This window comes from Pristis pectinata, chromosome 34 (genome assembly GCF_009764475.1).
Source record: "Pristis pectinata isolate sPriPec2 chromosome 34, sPriPec2.1.pri, whole genome shotgun sequence".
Taxonomy (NCBI): domain Eukaryota; kingdom Metazoa; phylum Chordata; class Chondrichthyes; order Rhinopristiformes; family Pristidae; genus Pristis; species Pristis pectinata.
The window spans coordinates 5,102,327-5,117,411 of record NC_067438.1 but is presented as its reverse complement, the minus strand read 5'-3'; the positions used below and the strand labels follow the sequence as shown (position 1 = coordinate 5,117,411).

Below are 15,085 nucleotides of genomic sequence, written 5' to 3'. Positions count from 1 at the left end.
GTCCTGGGGTAAAAATGAAATATGACAAATGTTCAGTTCCTTAGGAATGATAATGTGAACGCCAAAGAAATGAGGATACAAGGATAAGGAACACAAACAGGCGGCGATCCAGCACCGCCAGGGTTATCACGTGGGGTGAGTTAAATTGGTTGGAAGTGGAACGCGGGCGGGGCTTACACAATGAATGGCAGGGCCCTGGAGAGTGTTGTAGAACAGAGAGACTTAGGGATCCAGGTATATAGTTCCCTGAAAGTGGCGGCACGGGTAGACAGGGTGGTGAAGGTGGTGTTTGGCAAGCTTCCCTTCATCAGTCAGGGCATCGAGTACAGGAATTGGGATGTCATGTTATAACTTCTCGAGTTTTAGACTCCACTACTCTAGGGAAAAACAGAAACTGTGATTATGCTCCTCGTGATTTTATCAACCTAAGGTCACCTACGCTCCAGGGGAAAAAAGCGTCCCAGCCTATCCAATCCCTCTTTATAACTCAATCCCAGTCCCGGCAGTTGAAGGGCTTGAGTTATTAACAGATTATCCAATGTTTTACCATTCTCCTTGGTCACAGTGTTTACTTGTTCGTCCAGTTGAGATTCTGGTCAACAGTGAGCTCCTGGTTACTATTTGGAGTATAGTAGATGGAGGAATTCGGCGATGATGTTTTGAATAAAAAGAGACACAAAACAGTGATGATAAAACCACACATTTCATAATTTGAGATATCTTCCCCGGGGTGGGGGGGGGAGTGAAATCTCTGTCAATCTGTAGGAAGTCACTGATAGAGAAAGGCTTTCCATTTACACTCTAGGAGTGATGACTGAGATCAAAGTGGCCCAGACTCCAAGCTCGGTCAGTGCAACGCAAGGAGGGTCGGTGCTGCTGAACTGCACTTTCGAGGTGATCTCATCTTCCGTCGGGAAGTTTGGTTGGAGACGGCCCTCGCTGAACTTGGAAATAAGTGATCAGATTCCGTTCTATCGGGACAGCGTGGTCAGATCAGGTCAGAAGTTGTTTGCCCAGAAAACGGCGTTCATTGAAATCAAAGATTTGGCGAAATTCGACTCGGATCTTTACGTCTGCGAGGTGGAGATTCGAGGGGTTGGAAAGGGAAAAGGGAATGGGACAGAACTTATTGTAATCGACAGTAAGTAGAAAATATTCGAGACGACTGTAGGAGTGTAACAGCGCTGTGACTATAAATGTCTGATGGGTTTTGCGATTTGTGATTATGTGCCTGCGTTATATTGAAAGCACACTGCTCGGGAGGTGAGGGGAATGGGCTCGGAGAAAAACATTAACGCCATCCAACTGATGGTTGTATGTCTTCCCGCAAATGAAACTTGAATAATATTACATTCATTCAGGGCTCTGCTCCCGGTGAACATAAAGCGCGGCACAGTGGCACAGCTGTTCCTTGCAGTTCCCGGGTTCGATCCTGACCTCCGGTACTGTCTGTCTGTGTGGAGTCTGCACGTTCTCCCTGTGACCGTGTGGGTTTCCCCCCGGGTGCTCCGGCTTCCTCCCACATCCCAAAAGACGTGCGGGTTGGTAGGTTAATTGCCCCTAGTTTGTAGGTGAGTGATAGAATTCAGAGGAAGTTAACGAGGACGTGGAGAGGATAAAATGAGATTGATGTAGTGTAAATTGTTGTTTGATGGACTCGGTGGGCTGTTTCCATGCTGGACCACTAAATGACGCTTGTATCCCTCTCATTGGTTGCCAGTGTTGTCAATCACCTTATGTAAGTACTGTATGTAACTGTATCACTAATCATTGTATGTAACCATTGAAAATTTTATGTTCATTTTACAGATATAATTGAAATGCCAGGTAAGAATTTTAAATGTTGCTTATATATATGAAGTCCTGCCGGCTAGATGATCTGGTGGAGTTATTTTTTCATGGATAGTCCGTGCGGATGCGGTTTGGAAAGTTGTCCTATTCCTGACTGGCCTTCAACTGGCTGGTGTGTTGGACCATTTCAGGTGGCAGTTAAGTGCATTGTCTTAGGTACGGTAGACCAAGCCCCATATGAATCCTGTCGCTGGGCTGGGAAAATGTGGACACGCTATTCCATCTGCTGTCTGCGAGGAGTGCCGGGCTGAAATTGTTCTCTTGTAACTCAAAGCGCCCCCTTGGTGTCCAGCACCGAAGGCTCCGTTCCGCGTCAGCTCGAACAGCGAGCAAAGTGGTTTTATTTTGTTCACCCTCTACCCGTGTCCCGTGCTCGGTGTAACATTAATGGACATTTACAGCACGTGTACGTTTTCGTTTCCCATCAACCCATCCTGTACCCGTTGTGGGATCTTGCCATGCCAAAATTGGACTTGCCTCTTTTCTTTCCACGGTGTTTTCCAGATGGAAATCGCATTGAGATATCCTGGTGTGGCAGAAGGCGTGCAATGAAAGCGGATTCTGGAGTAATTTTGGGGTTTGGTAGGGAGCAATAGTTCCTCTTAACAATGCTGGCCGATTTAATGTGCAGACGGTTGTGAATACACCGACAATACCGTGCGATAAAACGTAATTAGAATCGGTTAAAAAAATGCAATTTTTCTTTTAAATTCTAGGTCACACCTTCCTGTCCAAGGACCGGGGAGATCCCACCAATTTACAGCAGTTTCCTCCTTCCTGACGGCAACACAATTGACACGCCTGACTTGAATGGGGAGTCCATCCCTTAAAACAAATAGGCCTCCGCCAAATCCATATCACGGCGAGGACATGAAAAACTCGAGGGAAATTGAAAAACAGAAATCGAAGTTGATTTATACTTTGATTAAAACGGTTTATTTCGGAGAATTGTATCTAGACACGGCTTATATTTGGCCAGTTTGCATCTCACCACAGTTCATACTTAGTATATTGAATGTCAGAATCTCATGTTAAGGGATCTGCTTATGCATTTTTCTGCCAGTTAACGTCTTAACTGTTTTTCGTCAGCTGTGGAATCGGGGAGACGTGAATTCGAACCCAGCTCAAGAGTTGAGTGCAAAATTCACCTGACTTTCGCACTGAAAGGCATTGCCATGGGTACGGTCTTTTGCATGGTAATCTGCCCTCTCAAGCGGGTGAAGAGTTTTTACTGTTGCGTAGAAGGGCCGATGTGCTTATGTCTGCGGGCAACCTCTTACCATATTGCTGGATTATAAATAGTATATTGAGTTGTGCAAATCGTTGTATTTGCCTACCTCGTGCTGCTGTAGTGCGGTCGACCAGCAGGAGGAGCATGAAGAGCAAAGTAAAGGCTGCATGCAGATGTACAGCACACATCTCTTTCCCCTTTGTATTATAATAAGGTTATTATCAAATATAAATAGAATATAAATCGAAACCCCGCCGTATTTACCTCGTTCTAAAGCATTTCGATATGCTCGGAAGTACACAAGGTACAGTAAAAACAAATACATATTAATTGTTTAGTTTATTCAATAGGACTGCAAAATGTGGATTAAACTGTAGACACAAAATGATTGTAAACTAATAACCATCAATAATAAAATTGCATCTTCTCTGCAATGCAAATCCTTATAATTCTGTATTAATTCTGGTAAATGTATCCAAGGGCTTCTTTGCATTCATTAATTTAAAATGTGCACCTTCTCAAAAAATAAGATACGAAAAGCAAATGCAAGATGGAGCAGTGTTGGGGTGTTGTATCCTGGGAGGACAGGGCTTAATGCTGAACATTGCACCAAGTTTAGACTGGTGGTCAGGGAACAGAATCCGACCTCAAGGAGACACAAGAGACTGAAGCTGCAAGAATGTGGAGCAAAATGAAACCGCCGGAGGAACTGAGCAGGTCAGGCAGCAGCCATGGAGGGAAAGGAAAGGTCGACCTTAAAATCGAAAGGGCAGCAGAAGAACAATGAAAAATAATCTTAAAGAGGGGATTTACTAGATTTGATACATGCCATTTTAGAAAGGTAATAACTGAGTGTATACTGGGATTAACATGAGCAAATCAGACCTGTACTTAACACCCTAGGGTATGCATACAATAGGCAGGAACAGTGCATCCAGAGTCATAGAGTCAGAGGAACAGCCCACTGTGTCTATACCAACTATCAAATTATATCTATACTACTCCCATTAACCAGCTCTTGGTCTGTGCCCCAGTGATTCCAGGTACTTCTTAGATGTTGGACCATAAGATAAATGAGCAGAATTAGGCCATTCAGCCCGTCTAGTCTGCTGTGCTATTCAATTATGGCTGATTTTTTTCAACCCCCTTCACCAATCAAGAACCTGTCAATCTCTGCCTTAAATACACCCAATGACTTGGCCTCCACAGCCGTCTGTGGCAACGAATTCCAAAGATTCACCGCCCTCTGGCTGAAGAAATTCCTCCTCATATCAGTTCTCAAGGGACGTCCCTTTATTCTGAGGCTGTGCCCTCGGATCCCGGACTCTCCCACTGATGGAAACATCCTCTCCCCGTCCACTCTATCCAGGCCTTTCAGTGTCTGGTGGGTTTCAATGAGATTCTTCCCCCCACCCCCATACCACTCATCCCCTTCAAGTTGCGAGTGTCTGCCTCCAGCACCTTCTCAATAGTGCATTCCGGATTCCAACCACTCTCTGGGTGAAAACAATTCTTCCTCAAATCCCCTTTAAACCTCTTACTCCTCACCTGAAACCTATGGCGTCTGGTCTTAGCCACCCCTGCCACGGGGAAGCGTTTCCTACCTGCCCTACCTAAACGTCTCATAATTTTTGTACACGTCAGTCAGGAACCATCTCTCCCTCCTGCAAGCAAAATAAACGCCAGCCTTTTCAGTCTCTCCAAATTGGTGAAACACTCCGCCCTGGGACGCACCCTGGTGAACCTCCTCTGCACCCTCTCCAGCGCAATCATGTCCTTCCTACACTGTGGTGACCAGAACTGCACATAGCACTTTAACTTCAGCCTAACCAACGATTTATAAATTTGTACCAAGACCTCCCTGCTCTTAAATTTTGTGCTCAGTTAAATGAAGGCAAGCATCTTATCTACTTGTCCTGCCACCTTCGGGGACCTTTGGACTTGTACACCTAGTTCCCCTGTCCCTAGGCCCTACCATTAATGCTGTATATCCTGTCAAACACCCCTGCCAAAATGCATCACCTCACACTTATCAGAATTAAATTCCATCTACCATTGTTCTGCCCGATTTACCAGATGATCAACATGGTTCTTTGGCCCAAGACTATCATCCACACTAAATACCACAGCTTTTCTTGTCCTCTGCAAACTTACTAATTATGCCTCACATCGAAGTTGCTAATATAAATGTTACGGTGTTTTTTTCTATAAGGTATGCATCTGTAAGATTAACTCGGTTTTCTTTCTCTCTACAGACACTTGCTGAGAATTTTCAACGTTCTCTGTTTGGCCTCGGGTTTATCAGCAGCTGCGACCAGCATTTCACAGCTTTTAAACATTCTCTCTCTCTTCAATTAGATTTACGAGAACGTTGCCAGGACTCGAGGATCTGAGTTATAGGGAGGGGTTAGGCAGGCTGGGACCTTTCTTCTTGGAATGTAGGAGACTGAGGGGATGACCTTATGGAGATAAAAATCATGAGGGGCATGGAGAGTGAATGCACAAAATCTTTTTCCCCCCAGGGAAAGGGAACCAAAAACTAGAGGGCATAGGTTTAAGGTGAGAGGGGAAAGATTCAAAAGTGACCTGAGTTGCCCCTCTCACAGAGGGTGGCGTGTATATAGAACAAGCTGCCAGACAAAGTAGTTGAGGCAGGTACAATAAAGACATTTAAAAGGCATACCAATAAGTTCATGGAGAGGACAGGCTTAGAGGAATATTGGCCAAATGCGACCAGTATGGATGAGTTGGGCCGAAGGGCCTGTTTCCATGCTGTATTGCTCTATGACTCTAATCGTTCTCATTAAATTAACAAGGAGGTGCCAAAAACAGAATCACATGGGAAACTCTAGGCCCAACCCTATCAGGGACATTATCTTTGGCCTACCCGCTTCCCCCTCAACTTGAAGACAACTGGTAAAGGGTCTTCAATGTGAAACATTAACCCGGTTTCTCTCGTCACAGCAGTTGAGTGTTTCCAGAATTCCATGATTTCATCTCAAATTTCCAGCAGGTGACATTTTTCATTTTTGATATCTAATAAACTAGTTGAGTACACAGTCATCCCAATGTTGGTCACTGGGGATTGAACATGTGATATTTACATAGATTCTATGCCCTGTACCCGTGATAGCAAATATGAATGAAGTAGATAAAAGGAAAACAGGATTGATTAAGAAACAGACACCAGGGGCAACACGGAGGTACTTTAGTGCTTAGCTCCCCCTGCTAGTTATACTTAATACCCTGTGTGTTAGGTAAGGTCTGAGGAAGAACTGGAACACAGTGATGGCGAATTTATGGTACAGATATGCAAGCCACTGATTAGATCACGTTTGGAGTGCTGTAGTTGACCTTCCAGTGGTGTCTGTATCGATATCATGAGATTTGGCCAAGAAATAAGTTTCATAGAACATTACAGCACAGTACAGGCCCTTCAGCCCACGATGTTGTGCCAACGTTTTATCCTGCTCCAAGATGTATCTAACTTCCCTACCACATAGACACATGAATGATAGAGAAATGAAGGGCTAAGTGTCTTAAATGTCCCCAATGTATCTGCCCCCACAACCTCTGCTGGCAGTGTTCCACACACCCACCACTATGTAAAAAAAACACCTACCCCTGACATCCCCCTTATACCTTCCTCCAATCACCTTAAAATTATGCACCCTCATGTTAGCCATTTTCATCCTGGGTATAAGCATGTCTGTCCACTCGATCTATGCCTCTTAGCACCTTGTACACCTCTAATCAGGTCACCTCTCATCCTCTTGAGGAAAGAGAAAAGCACAAGCTCACTCAACTTATCCTCAAGACATGTTCTTCAATTCAGGCAATGTCCTGGTAAATAGTCTGCACCCTCTCTAAAACTGCCACATCCTTTCTATAAGGAGGTGAACAGAACTGTACACAATACTCCAAGTGTGGACTAACCAGAGTTCTATAGAGCTGCAACATTACCTTGTGGTTCTTGAACTCAATACCCCAACTAATGAACACATCATACACCTTAACAACCCTATGAACTTGCGCTGCAACCTTGAGAGATTATGTACTTGGACCCCAAGATCCCCCGTTCCACCACATTAAGAGTCCTGCCATTAACCTTGTACTTTGCCTTCAAATACCATAGTGCATCACTTCACATGTCTGGGTTGAACTCCATCTTCCACTTCAGCCCAGCTCTGCATCCTATCAATATCCTGTTGTAGTCTACAGCAGCCTTCTACATTAATTTTAATTGTGCCAGCTAAGAATTTAACTTTGTACCAGGAACAAAAAAACAATACTTTTGGGAGAAGAATATCAAGGACAGCATAAGTAGCAACTGGAGCTGGGCTGTACAGTGATTTTTGGAAGCAAAAAAGTCAAGTATACCCAAGGTTCTAAACAATCTTTGGGCGACAATAAATATCCACCTATATTCAAAACAGAAGCAAAAAGACGGTTATAATTTGCAAAGTATTTTATTTTTCTTTGAAGAGTTGCTTACAAAAGGGGAGAGACAATACAAAAAAAAACGGACAAAGCACCAAGTGACTGGCTCTTTCCCGACGTGGTCTCACTTCAGGAAAGGTTGAGGTGATATACTGGATGATCAGGCTGCAGTGTCGACAGGAGTATCTGCGAAGACTGGTTTTACGCATGCACACAGGTTTGGCAGAATGACAATCCAGAACTGGGGAGAGCACTCAGTCCTTCAATCCAGTTGTCTCACAGCTCGAATGCGAGGCAATTTCAACTTCAAGTGGTCATCCCGGGTTTGGATCACTGAGTAACGAAAGACCCACAGGCGAGCCAGATATTTCCACTTTAGTCCATCAAGCGGTGTTAATGAAAGAATGGGGCTCTTCTTCCAACGTCCGGTTGATACTCGCTGGCAGAGGGGTCACGTGAACACAGCCACACAAAGTCAGAACAAAGTCAAGCGCCCGACCAACACTGCACACGTTTGCATAAACAGTTTTATCCCTGCACTGAATAAAGTTGGTCATCCTCTGCAGAAATGCTAAACCAAAGAGCTACTTAATTGTATTAAGCTGCCAAATACGACAACCAGTCACGCTCAATTATAATGGGCTATTAACATTCCTCCGTTATGAACGTTTGTATTAGCAACGGAGGAGAATCTGTACTTCTGAAGCTCTAGCTTTAACTGATGTCTAATGTGGGAAGAGGAGACTGAGGGGGAACCAGTGGCACCCGCTGGCCACACCCGGAACAAGCAGTTCCCGCCTTTCCAACATCAGTTGCTGCAAATGTTAATCTGGAGTTGGGGCGAGGGTGGTCAACGAAACTGTTGCTGCCATCTGGGCAGCACTTGGTGGGGTGGGAATACAAGCCTTGTTGCATTAATTTGGGTACATAACCCTCGACTGGTTGGCCCCCGAAAGGACTTCTGTGAATTAGATCAGAGGTGGTAGGGATCCCACCTCACTGCGCTGTTTGGCACAGGAACAGCTTGAAATGGACCTTCCTTCAAAAACAAAATGAAAACGGAGACTAGTTTGAAAACAAAGAACGTCGCCTTCAGGAAATAACAAGAGGGGACAGGAAAACCTTCGGGGAGGAAATGGTATCAATTTCCAAAAGTTGCAAGCGGACGCAACACGACCTTTTCATTCCATTATTTGACCCCAAATACGAAATGCAGCAAGGTGAACAGTTATTAAAAGATGAGCTTTTTGCTTCACTAGTATCAGTATGTTTGCAAGACCGTTCTTTCTACATTAAAGCAATGAATTTCCGGGAATATCATGCATTCCTGCCTCTCTGCATTCCATGCTATCATGCCCAACTTGCCACAGACTGGGAAAAGGAATCAAATAGTGGAATTCCGAGAACGTTTCCCTCCAGATGACTAGAATCCGTTGTGGCAGGAAGTGGGAAGCCACAACTATTGTGAAGTATGATATACAGGATCAAGCTTCAAGCACTTTGATATTTAAAAAATTTCCCCAAATAGAAAAGTGAACGCGTTCCAGAAAGCTAAAAGGATCCACGTTTTCTGAAAATCCCTTAATAACAATTCCCAGAGCAAAAGCTGCAATAATGGACATGAACGCTAGGCGCCACTGTACTGCCGTCTCCAGTCTCTCCCGCACAATGCAGCTCTGCTCACAGTTGGCTATGGGCTGGGCCCCCGATTACACACAAGGTTTACACACAGGGATTTGACGGGGAGGAGCAACACAGATTCCTGATCCAAGCATTCCAATACATCCAATCATTCAGAGCCAATTCTATTCTATTCCACAGTGGAGCCAAGGCTGAGGCCTTAACTGGGTCCTGGTCCTTAATATTTCTTATTGATTAGAATGCAGCAAAAACTCAGGGCTGCCCCGAGCTTCGCTACCTCTGTACAGGAGGCTGGTATGAGCGTGTACTCAGGGAGCTTCTGAAAAGCCTAGAAGGACAAAAAAGAAACATGTTGAAAACAATAGCAGCTACTAACCATTTGCAGCGACAGATTCCTCAATTAAAACAGCTCTTCCTCTCCTTGTAATGTTCAAGTGCTTTTATTCCTTTTAGACCTTTGAACGAACCTCATGTACATTACATTTGAACTTTTGACTTCTCGATCTACCTCGTTGCAGCCCTTGCACTGCACTTTCTGCAAGTGACGCTATAGTCAGTCATACAGAACGGAAACAGGCCCTTCGGCCCAACTCATCCATGCCGACTGTATTGCCCAGCGAGCTAGTCCCTTCCGCCTGAGTTTGGCCCATAGCCTTCTCCTATCCATGTACTTATCTACATAGATTAAACATTGACGTGCCCGCCTCAACCACTATTTCTGGCAGCTCATTCCGAATAGGCACCACCCTTTGCGTGAAGAAACTGCCCCTGACGTCCCTTTTAAATCTCTCCCCTCGTTTTGACGCACCCTCTCCCTGGGGAGAAAGACTGCATTTTCACCCTGTCTATGCCCCTCATGACTTTTTATACCTCTCAGGTCACCCCTCAATCTCCTACATTCCACGGAATAAAGTCCCAGTCTGTACACTGTCCTTGTCACTTGATAACCCCACCCCTAGTCCAGGCAACATCCTGGTAAATCTTTTCTGTACTCTTTCTAGTTTAAGAACATCTTTCCAACAACAGGATGACCAAAATTGTACACAATCCTCCAATTGTGGCCTCACCAACATCTTGCGGAACTGCAACACAATCTCCCCAGCTCCTATCCCGTGCCCTGACTGAAGGCCAGTGTGCCAAATGCCTTCACTGCCCTGTCTACCTGTGGCACTATTTTCAACAAATTTTATTCTGCATTTTCCTTTACACTACCTTGATGTACTTGTGTATGGAATGACTCATCTGGATGGCATGCAAACAAAAGCTTCCCACTGCATCTCAGAATGTGGGACAAACCAATTACTAAAGGGGTCAAAAATGGAAACTGAAAAAGTGCTGGATAAAGTCACTCAAAGTGCATTGTAAAAGTGAGCTCAAGAAAAGGAGAACCTGAGAATTTGGCTGCAGATACCAGTGGTGGAGCAAAGGCAAATGGGTGAGGTATGCAACACACAAGATGGAGGAACTCAGCAGGTCAGGCAGCATCTATGGAGGGAAATAAACAGTCAACGTTTTGGGCCGAGACCCTTCATCAGGACTGGAAAGGAAGAGGGCAGAAGCCAGAATAAGGTCAGGAGAGGACCACAAGTTAGTGGGTGATAGGCATCCAGGTAAGTGTGGGTTGAAAGTGATGTGAGAAGCTAGAGGTGATGGGTGGAAGAGGCAAAGGAATGAAGGAGAAAAAATCTGGGAGAAGAGGTCAGTAGACTATGGAATAAAAGGGAAGGAGGTGGGGGAACAGATGGGAAGGGGAGGGGGCAGGGGGTATCCAGAAGTTCAAGAAATCAATGTTGCAGCTATCAGGTTGGAGACTCCCAAGGCAGAATACAAGGTGTTGTTCTTCCAATGTGCATCTGACCTCAACGTGACAGTAGAGGAGGCCGTGGACAGACATGTCAGTGTGGGAGTGGGATGTGGAATTGATGTGGGTGGCCACCGGGAGGTCCTTGCTTTTGCAGCAGATGGAACGAAGGTGCTTGATGAAGCAGTCACCCAATCTGTGAGGGGTGTGCAAGTGGTTACAGTTGGAGCAGAGTTAGAGCCTTGGAAGGTGATCAGATGGTAGGGACAGGTATCACAGTAGGACTGGAGACAGGGCTGCAATAAAAGTCAGGGCAGGAGTCTGGAGAGGCTTGAATTTGCATTCATGGGTTAGCAGCTCAGGAAAAGCTCATTTTCTGACATAAGAGGCTATTCAGTCCATCAAGATCATGCCAGCTCAGAACAAATCTAGTCTCACTCCCCCACTCATTACCCTCCCTCCCCATAACCAATTCACTCACCTATACCCTTCAACTATTCCTCCAGCATTCATCTACACTGGGGCTGATACAGCAGCCAATTGACCTACCAAGCCTATGCTGTTGGGATGCAAGAGAAAACTGGAGCACATGCTCACAGAACATGCAAACTCCACCCAGACAGCACTGTAGGTCAGCATGGAACCTGGATCAGTGGCGCTGTAAGCCAGTGACTGTACCTGCTACTTGCAGCTCTTGCATTCGTGTCTTTGGGGAAGGCAACTAACAATATTAAATTGTATTTCATTTGAGTCCCTTCCTCACAAGGATGTTGACTTAGCACTGCCTGTGGCAGCAGGGAAAGGGCCCCAACTCAATGGTTGACAGTCAGGCACCAAACAATAGGGGGTGGTGGAGCCCAAAAAGGGCAAGAACAAGCCCAAATTGTCAGGCAGTAGAGGGGAAGGAGACCCTCCCTTAATCTCTCCACAAACAAGCCAGTGTGAGAACGTTTGACTCCATTCACCAGCTCCACAATGAACAGAAAGGTTTGCGGGATGATCACCCAAGAGGCAGGTCAACATGGAACCAAGTCCCACTGCAGACTCCAGTACAGTGAAGCTTCCACCTTTTGACCAAGAACCGAAGCCAAAGCCCCATCTTCTTCCACCCCAGCCACAGGACTTTGATGCAAGAAGTGGATGGGCAGTTAACCCCTTTCAGTTTGTCAGACATCTAGTTTCACTGTAATTCAAATCTCTGCACAGCAGGAATGAGCAGCAAACATTGCAATCAAAAATCTTGCCTGCAAAAGTGCTTTGCAACACAAGTGTCCAAGGGTAGGTTCAAAGTCATGTGACAGTTGGAGCAAACTCTCAGGACATGGCAACTGTCATATTTTCCTTCCTCCACACCCCTCAACCTGAAGTTAATGTCTGTCCATTAGAACATACTCAGACCAGGCAGCACTGCATCATGGAGTGTTAAACATGCCAAGTCAAATGGTCAGGAATATAGCCTTTCTCCAGATATTAAGCTGGGAAGCAGCCCAAATATTGGTTTAAAAAAAATTTAGTCTGCAAGTTGTGTTAAAAGTTAGATTCCACCAGCACTCTCAAGGTAGTGGATTCCAGATGTTAGCAATGCTCAAAATATTTCTCATTTCCTTTCTAGTATTTATGCCAATTTTATAAACTGGATTGCTGATGGTTTACTCTAGCCAGAGGAGGAAAGTTTCCCCCCCACTTACTTGCACTTTTGAAGTCCCTCAGCTCTCCACTTTAACTCCTAGTCCCTTCAAACTACTTCACCCACAAATCCTTCAAGGAGTGTGAAAGATTGATTGGTATGGGGATATTACTGCCAGAAATTCAGGAAAAGTTGGAAGTTTCCACACTGATTAGAAATACTGTTTCAGAGTGCATCAAGTACAGTCCAACAGCATGACCAAGTAAATTCCACACACAACTAAAGCAAAACAAAAATGAAAGTTTAAAGCCCCACTAGCTGCAAACCATTAAAGAGGTTGTTAATAAATCTTCTACACTTTAAAAAGAACAGCCTGTGACTGGTGGAAGTTTGGGCCAAGTCCCCTTAGCAACAAGGCAGTGAGCCTGGAGTTCTGGGACAGGGCTGCTGGATGTGTTGGGTCCAGTGCCCTGCAGTCCTGACAATTCTTAGTTGGCAGAGTTTGCTGGCAAGTTGGTGCCTAACTGGAGGCCAGTGAACTTGGCTCTGTTGACAACCATTAAAAGGTGAAAGAGAAGCTGGTTCAAGGGCATCTGTGGAAGTTAAACTGAATGGATTTTTTTTTATATATAAAGAGGAATGCACACTCAATGTTAAGGAGCAAGGATGCACATTGCCATGGACATCATTCTCTGGTGTTTCCAGTGAAGGGGATGTGGTCATCATACCCCTCCCCTTGAGCACAACCAATGTCTGCTGAGTTCCTCCCACCCAACAGTGCAGCTTCAGCAACCTGGGTTCAATCCTGACCTTGGGCACTTTGAGGAGTTTGCATGTTCTCCGTGACTCTGGGTGCTCTGGTTTCTTTCTGGCAAAGATGCAGGTCAGTAGCTTAATAATCCACCGTAAATTGCTCCTGGTGTGTGGGCAAGTGGTAGAATCGGGGGGGGGGGGGGGCAGTTGATGGGGAAAAATAGATTACAAAGAGGTAGAAGGGAGAATGGAGACCAGAATGGACTTGATGGGCTGAATGGCCTATGTCACTGAGGATGGAAGCACCATCCTTCCCCTCTGGATGCTTGTGCTACTTACCCTTACAGGGAGTGGTTGGTGTGTATGCCAGCAAGTCCCACATTCTAGACACAGGTTGAAGTGTTCCTTTCCCACCTCAAAGGAAAAAGTCATCTGATGGGCTGTTTAGTTCTTCTCTGCATCAAAACTACATCTACACACACTTATTTGGTTACCTTCAGCTACCCAAAGGACACCCAGCCTGTAAAATTATTTTGTGGGGTGGGGGGGGAAGAATTGCTCCCTAGTAAGTGGACACTGATGGAAGTGTCCAGGACTTGTTCTCCTGGTCAGACAAGTCTAGTGAAGACTAATTGTATCCCTCTTGAAATACACTTGGTTTGCAGTTCTAAAATTGCTTCATTGTCATAAATGCTGTTGGTACAGCTCAAAGCTATTGTCAGGAACAAATCTCATTAACCTCATCCAGTAAGATGAATTCATATTTCAAGCTGTGGGGGCCATTTGGCCCATCAAGTCTATGCCAGAAATCCCATTCATTCCCCTGTAAGCTATTCTCTCCCATTAACTGCCCCAGTTCTCCCAACCCTCACTTGCACACAAGGAGCAAGTTAGTGGCCAATTAACACCAACCTGTGCATCATTGGGATGTGGGAGGAAACTGGAGCACCTGGTTTTGCCAATATCCTGTGCTGATCACACCCCAATGTCATTTGCAAAATTTAGAGATCATGCATGCATATACAGCCACATTGTTGCTGCATAGTTTAAACATCTGTGAAGAATTAGCCCAAGGACAGACACGTTGCAAATATGGTGCTGATCCAATATTGTCTGGGTCACAGCTGGCAGTTAACTTATGCTGAAAATACACAGCTTGGCCCCTCTTATAGCAAGCCAGCACTGGGCTTTTACCCCCAGAAACAAACCAGGTGATTAAAGCTTATAGGCTTGGGAAGTGGGAGCCTCCTTTCAAATAGAGGGCCCATGTCTCCCTATTCTGGGAAGTCTGCATTGTAGCTCCTCTAACTGGTGCTAATGTTGTACTGGAAAGGGGTGGGGGAGAAAAGAGGGAAGAAAAAAGTTTGGCAAACCTAGGCAAAATTTTCAATTATGGTCATACTAGTGTAGGACATTCACAGTGAATGGTAGGGCCTGGGGGAGTGTTGTAGAACAGAGGGACTTCAAGTATATATTTCCCTGAAAGTGGCACAACAGATTGACAGGGGACTGGCCTTCACTGGTCAGGGCATTGCATATATTGGTATTGGTTTATTGCCACTTGTACTAAGGTACAGTGGAAAACTTGTCTTGCATACTGTTTGTACAGATCAATTCATTACATGGTGCAGATACATTCAGTTAGAACAATTATAGTAAAAGATGAGTAGATCTGTAGAGAGCAGCTTGCAACAAGTTGCCATGCTCTGGCACCATCTTGCAAATTTGTACAGGACCCTGC

At 45.2% G+C, this 15,085-nt stretch overlaps 2 protein-coding genes across 2 annotated transcripts in view; one reads left to right on the top strand and one right to left on the bottom strand.

The window, feature by feature from the left end:
• The first annotated feature begins 203 nt into the window (after positions 1–203).
• Positions 204–3,327, top strand: LOC127586088 (natural cytotoxicity triggering receptor 3-like). The gene is made up of 4 exons (XM_052043899.1): positions 204–234; positions 806–1,141; positions 1,810–1,827; positions 2,568–3,327. The coding sequence occupies exons 2-4, from the start codon at positions 811–813 to the stop codon at positions 2,630–2,632; spliced, it is 414 nt and encodes a 137-aa protein (XP_051899859.1). The 5' UTR covers positions 204–234; positions 806–810; the 3' UTR covers positions 2,633–3,327.
• A 4,227-nt stretch (positions 3,328–7,554) lies between these two features.
• The window catches only part of ddah2 (dimethylarginine dimethylaminohydrolase 2), a 52,763-nt gene continuing 45,232 nt past the window's right edge, over positions 7,555–15,085 (bottom strand). The window contains exon 7 of the mRNA XM_052043695.1: positions 7,555–9,491. Coding sequence (XP_051899655.1) covers positions 9,381–9,491 — 111 coding nt within the window. The 3' untranslated portion in view covers positions 7,555–9,380. The remainder of the gene's footprint in view (positions 9,492–15,085) is intronic.

Bases quoted from the DNA above. Each gene is read 5' to 3' on its own strand.
- LOC127586088 (XM_052043899.1), top strand. From the start codon at position 811: ATGACTGAGATCAAAGTGGCCCAGACTCCAAGCTCGGTCAGTGCAACG.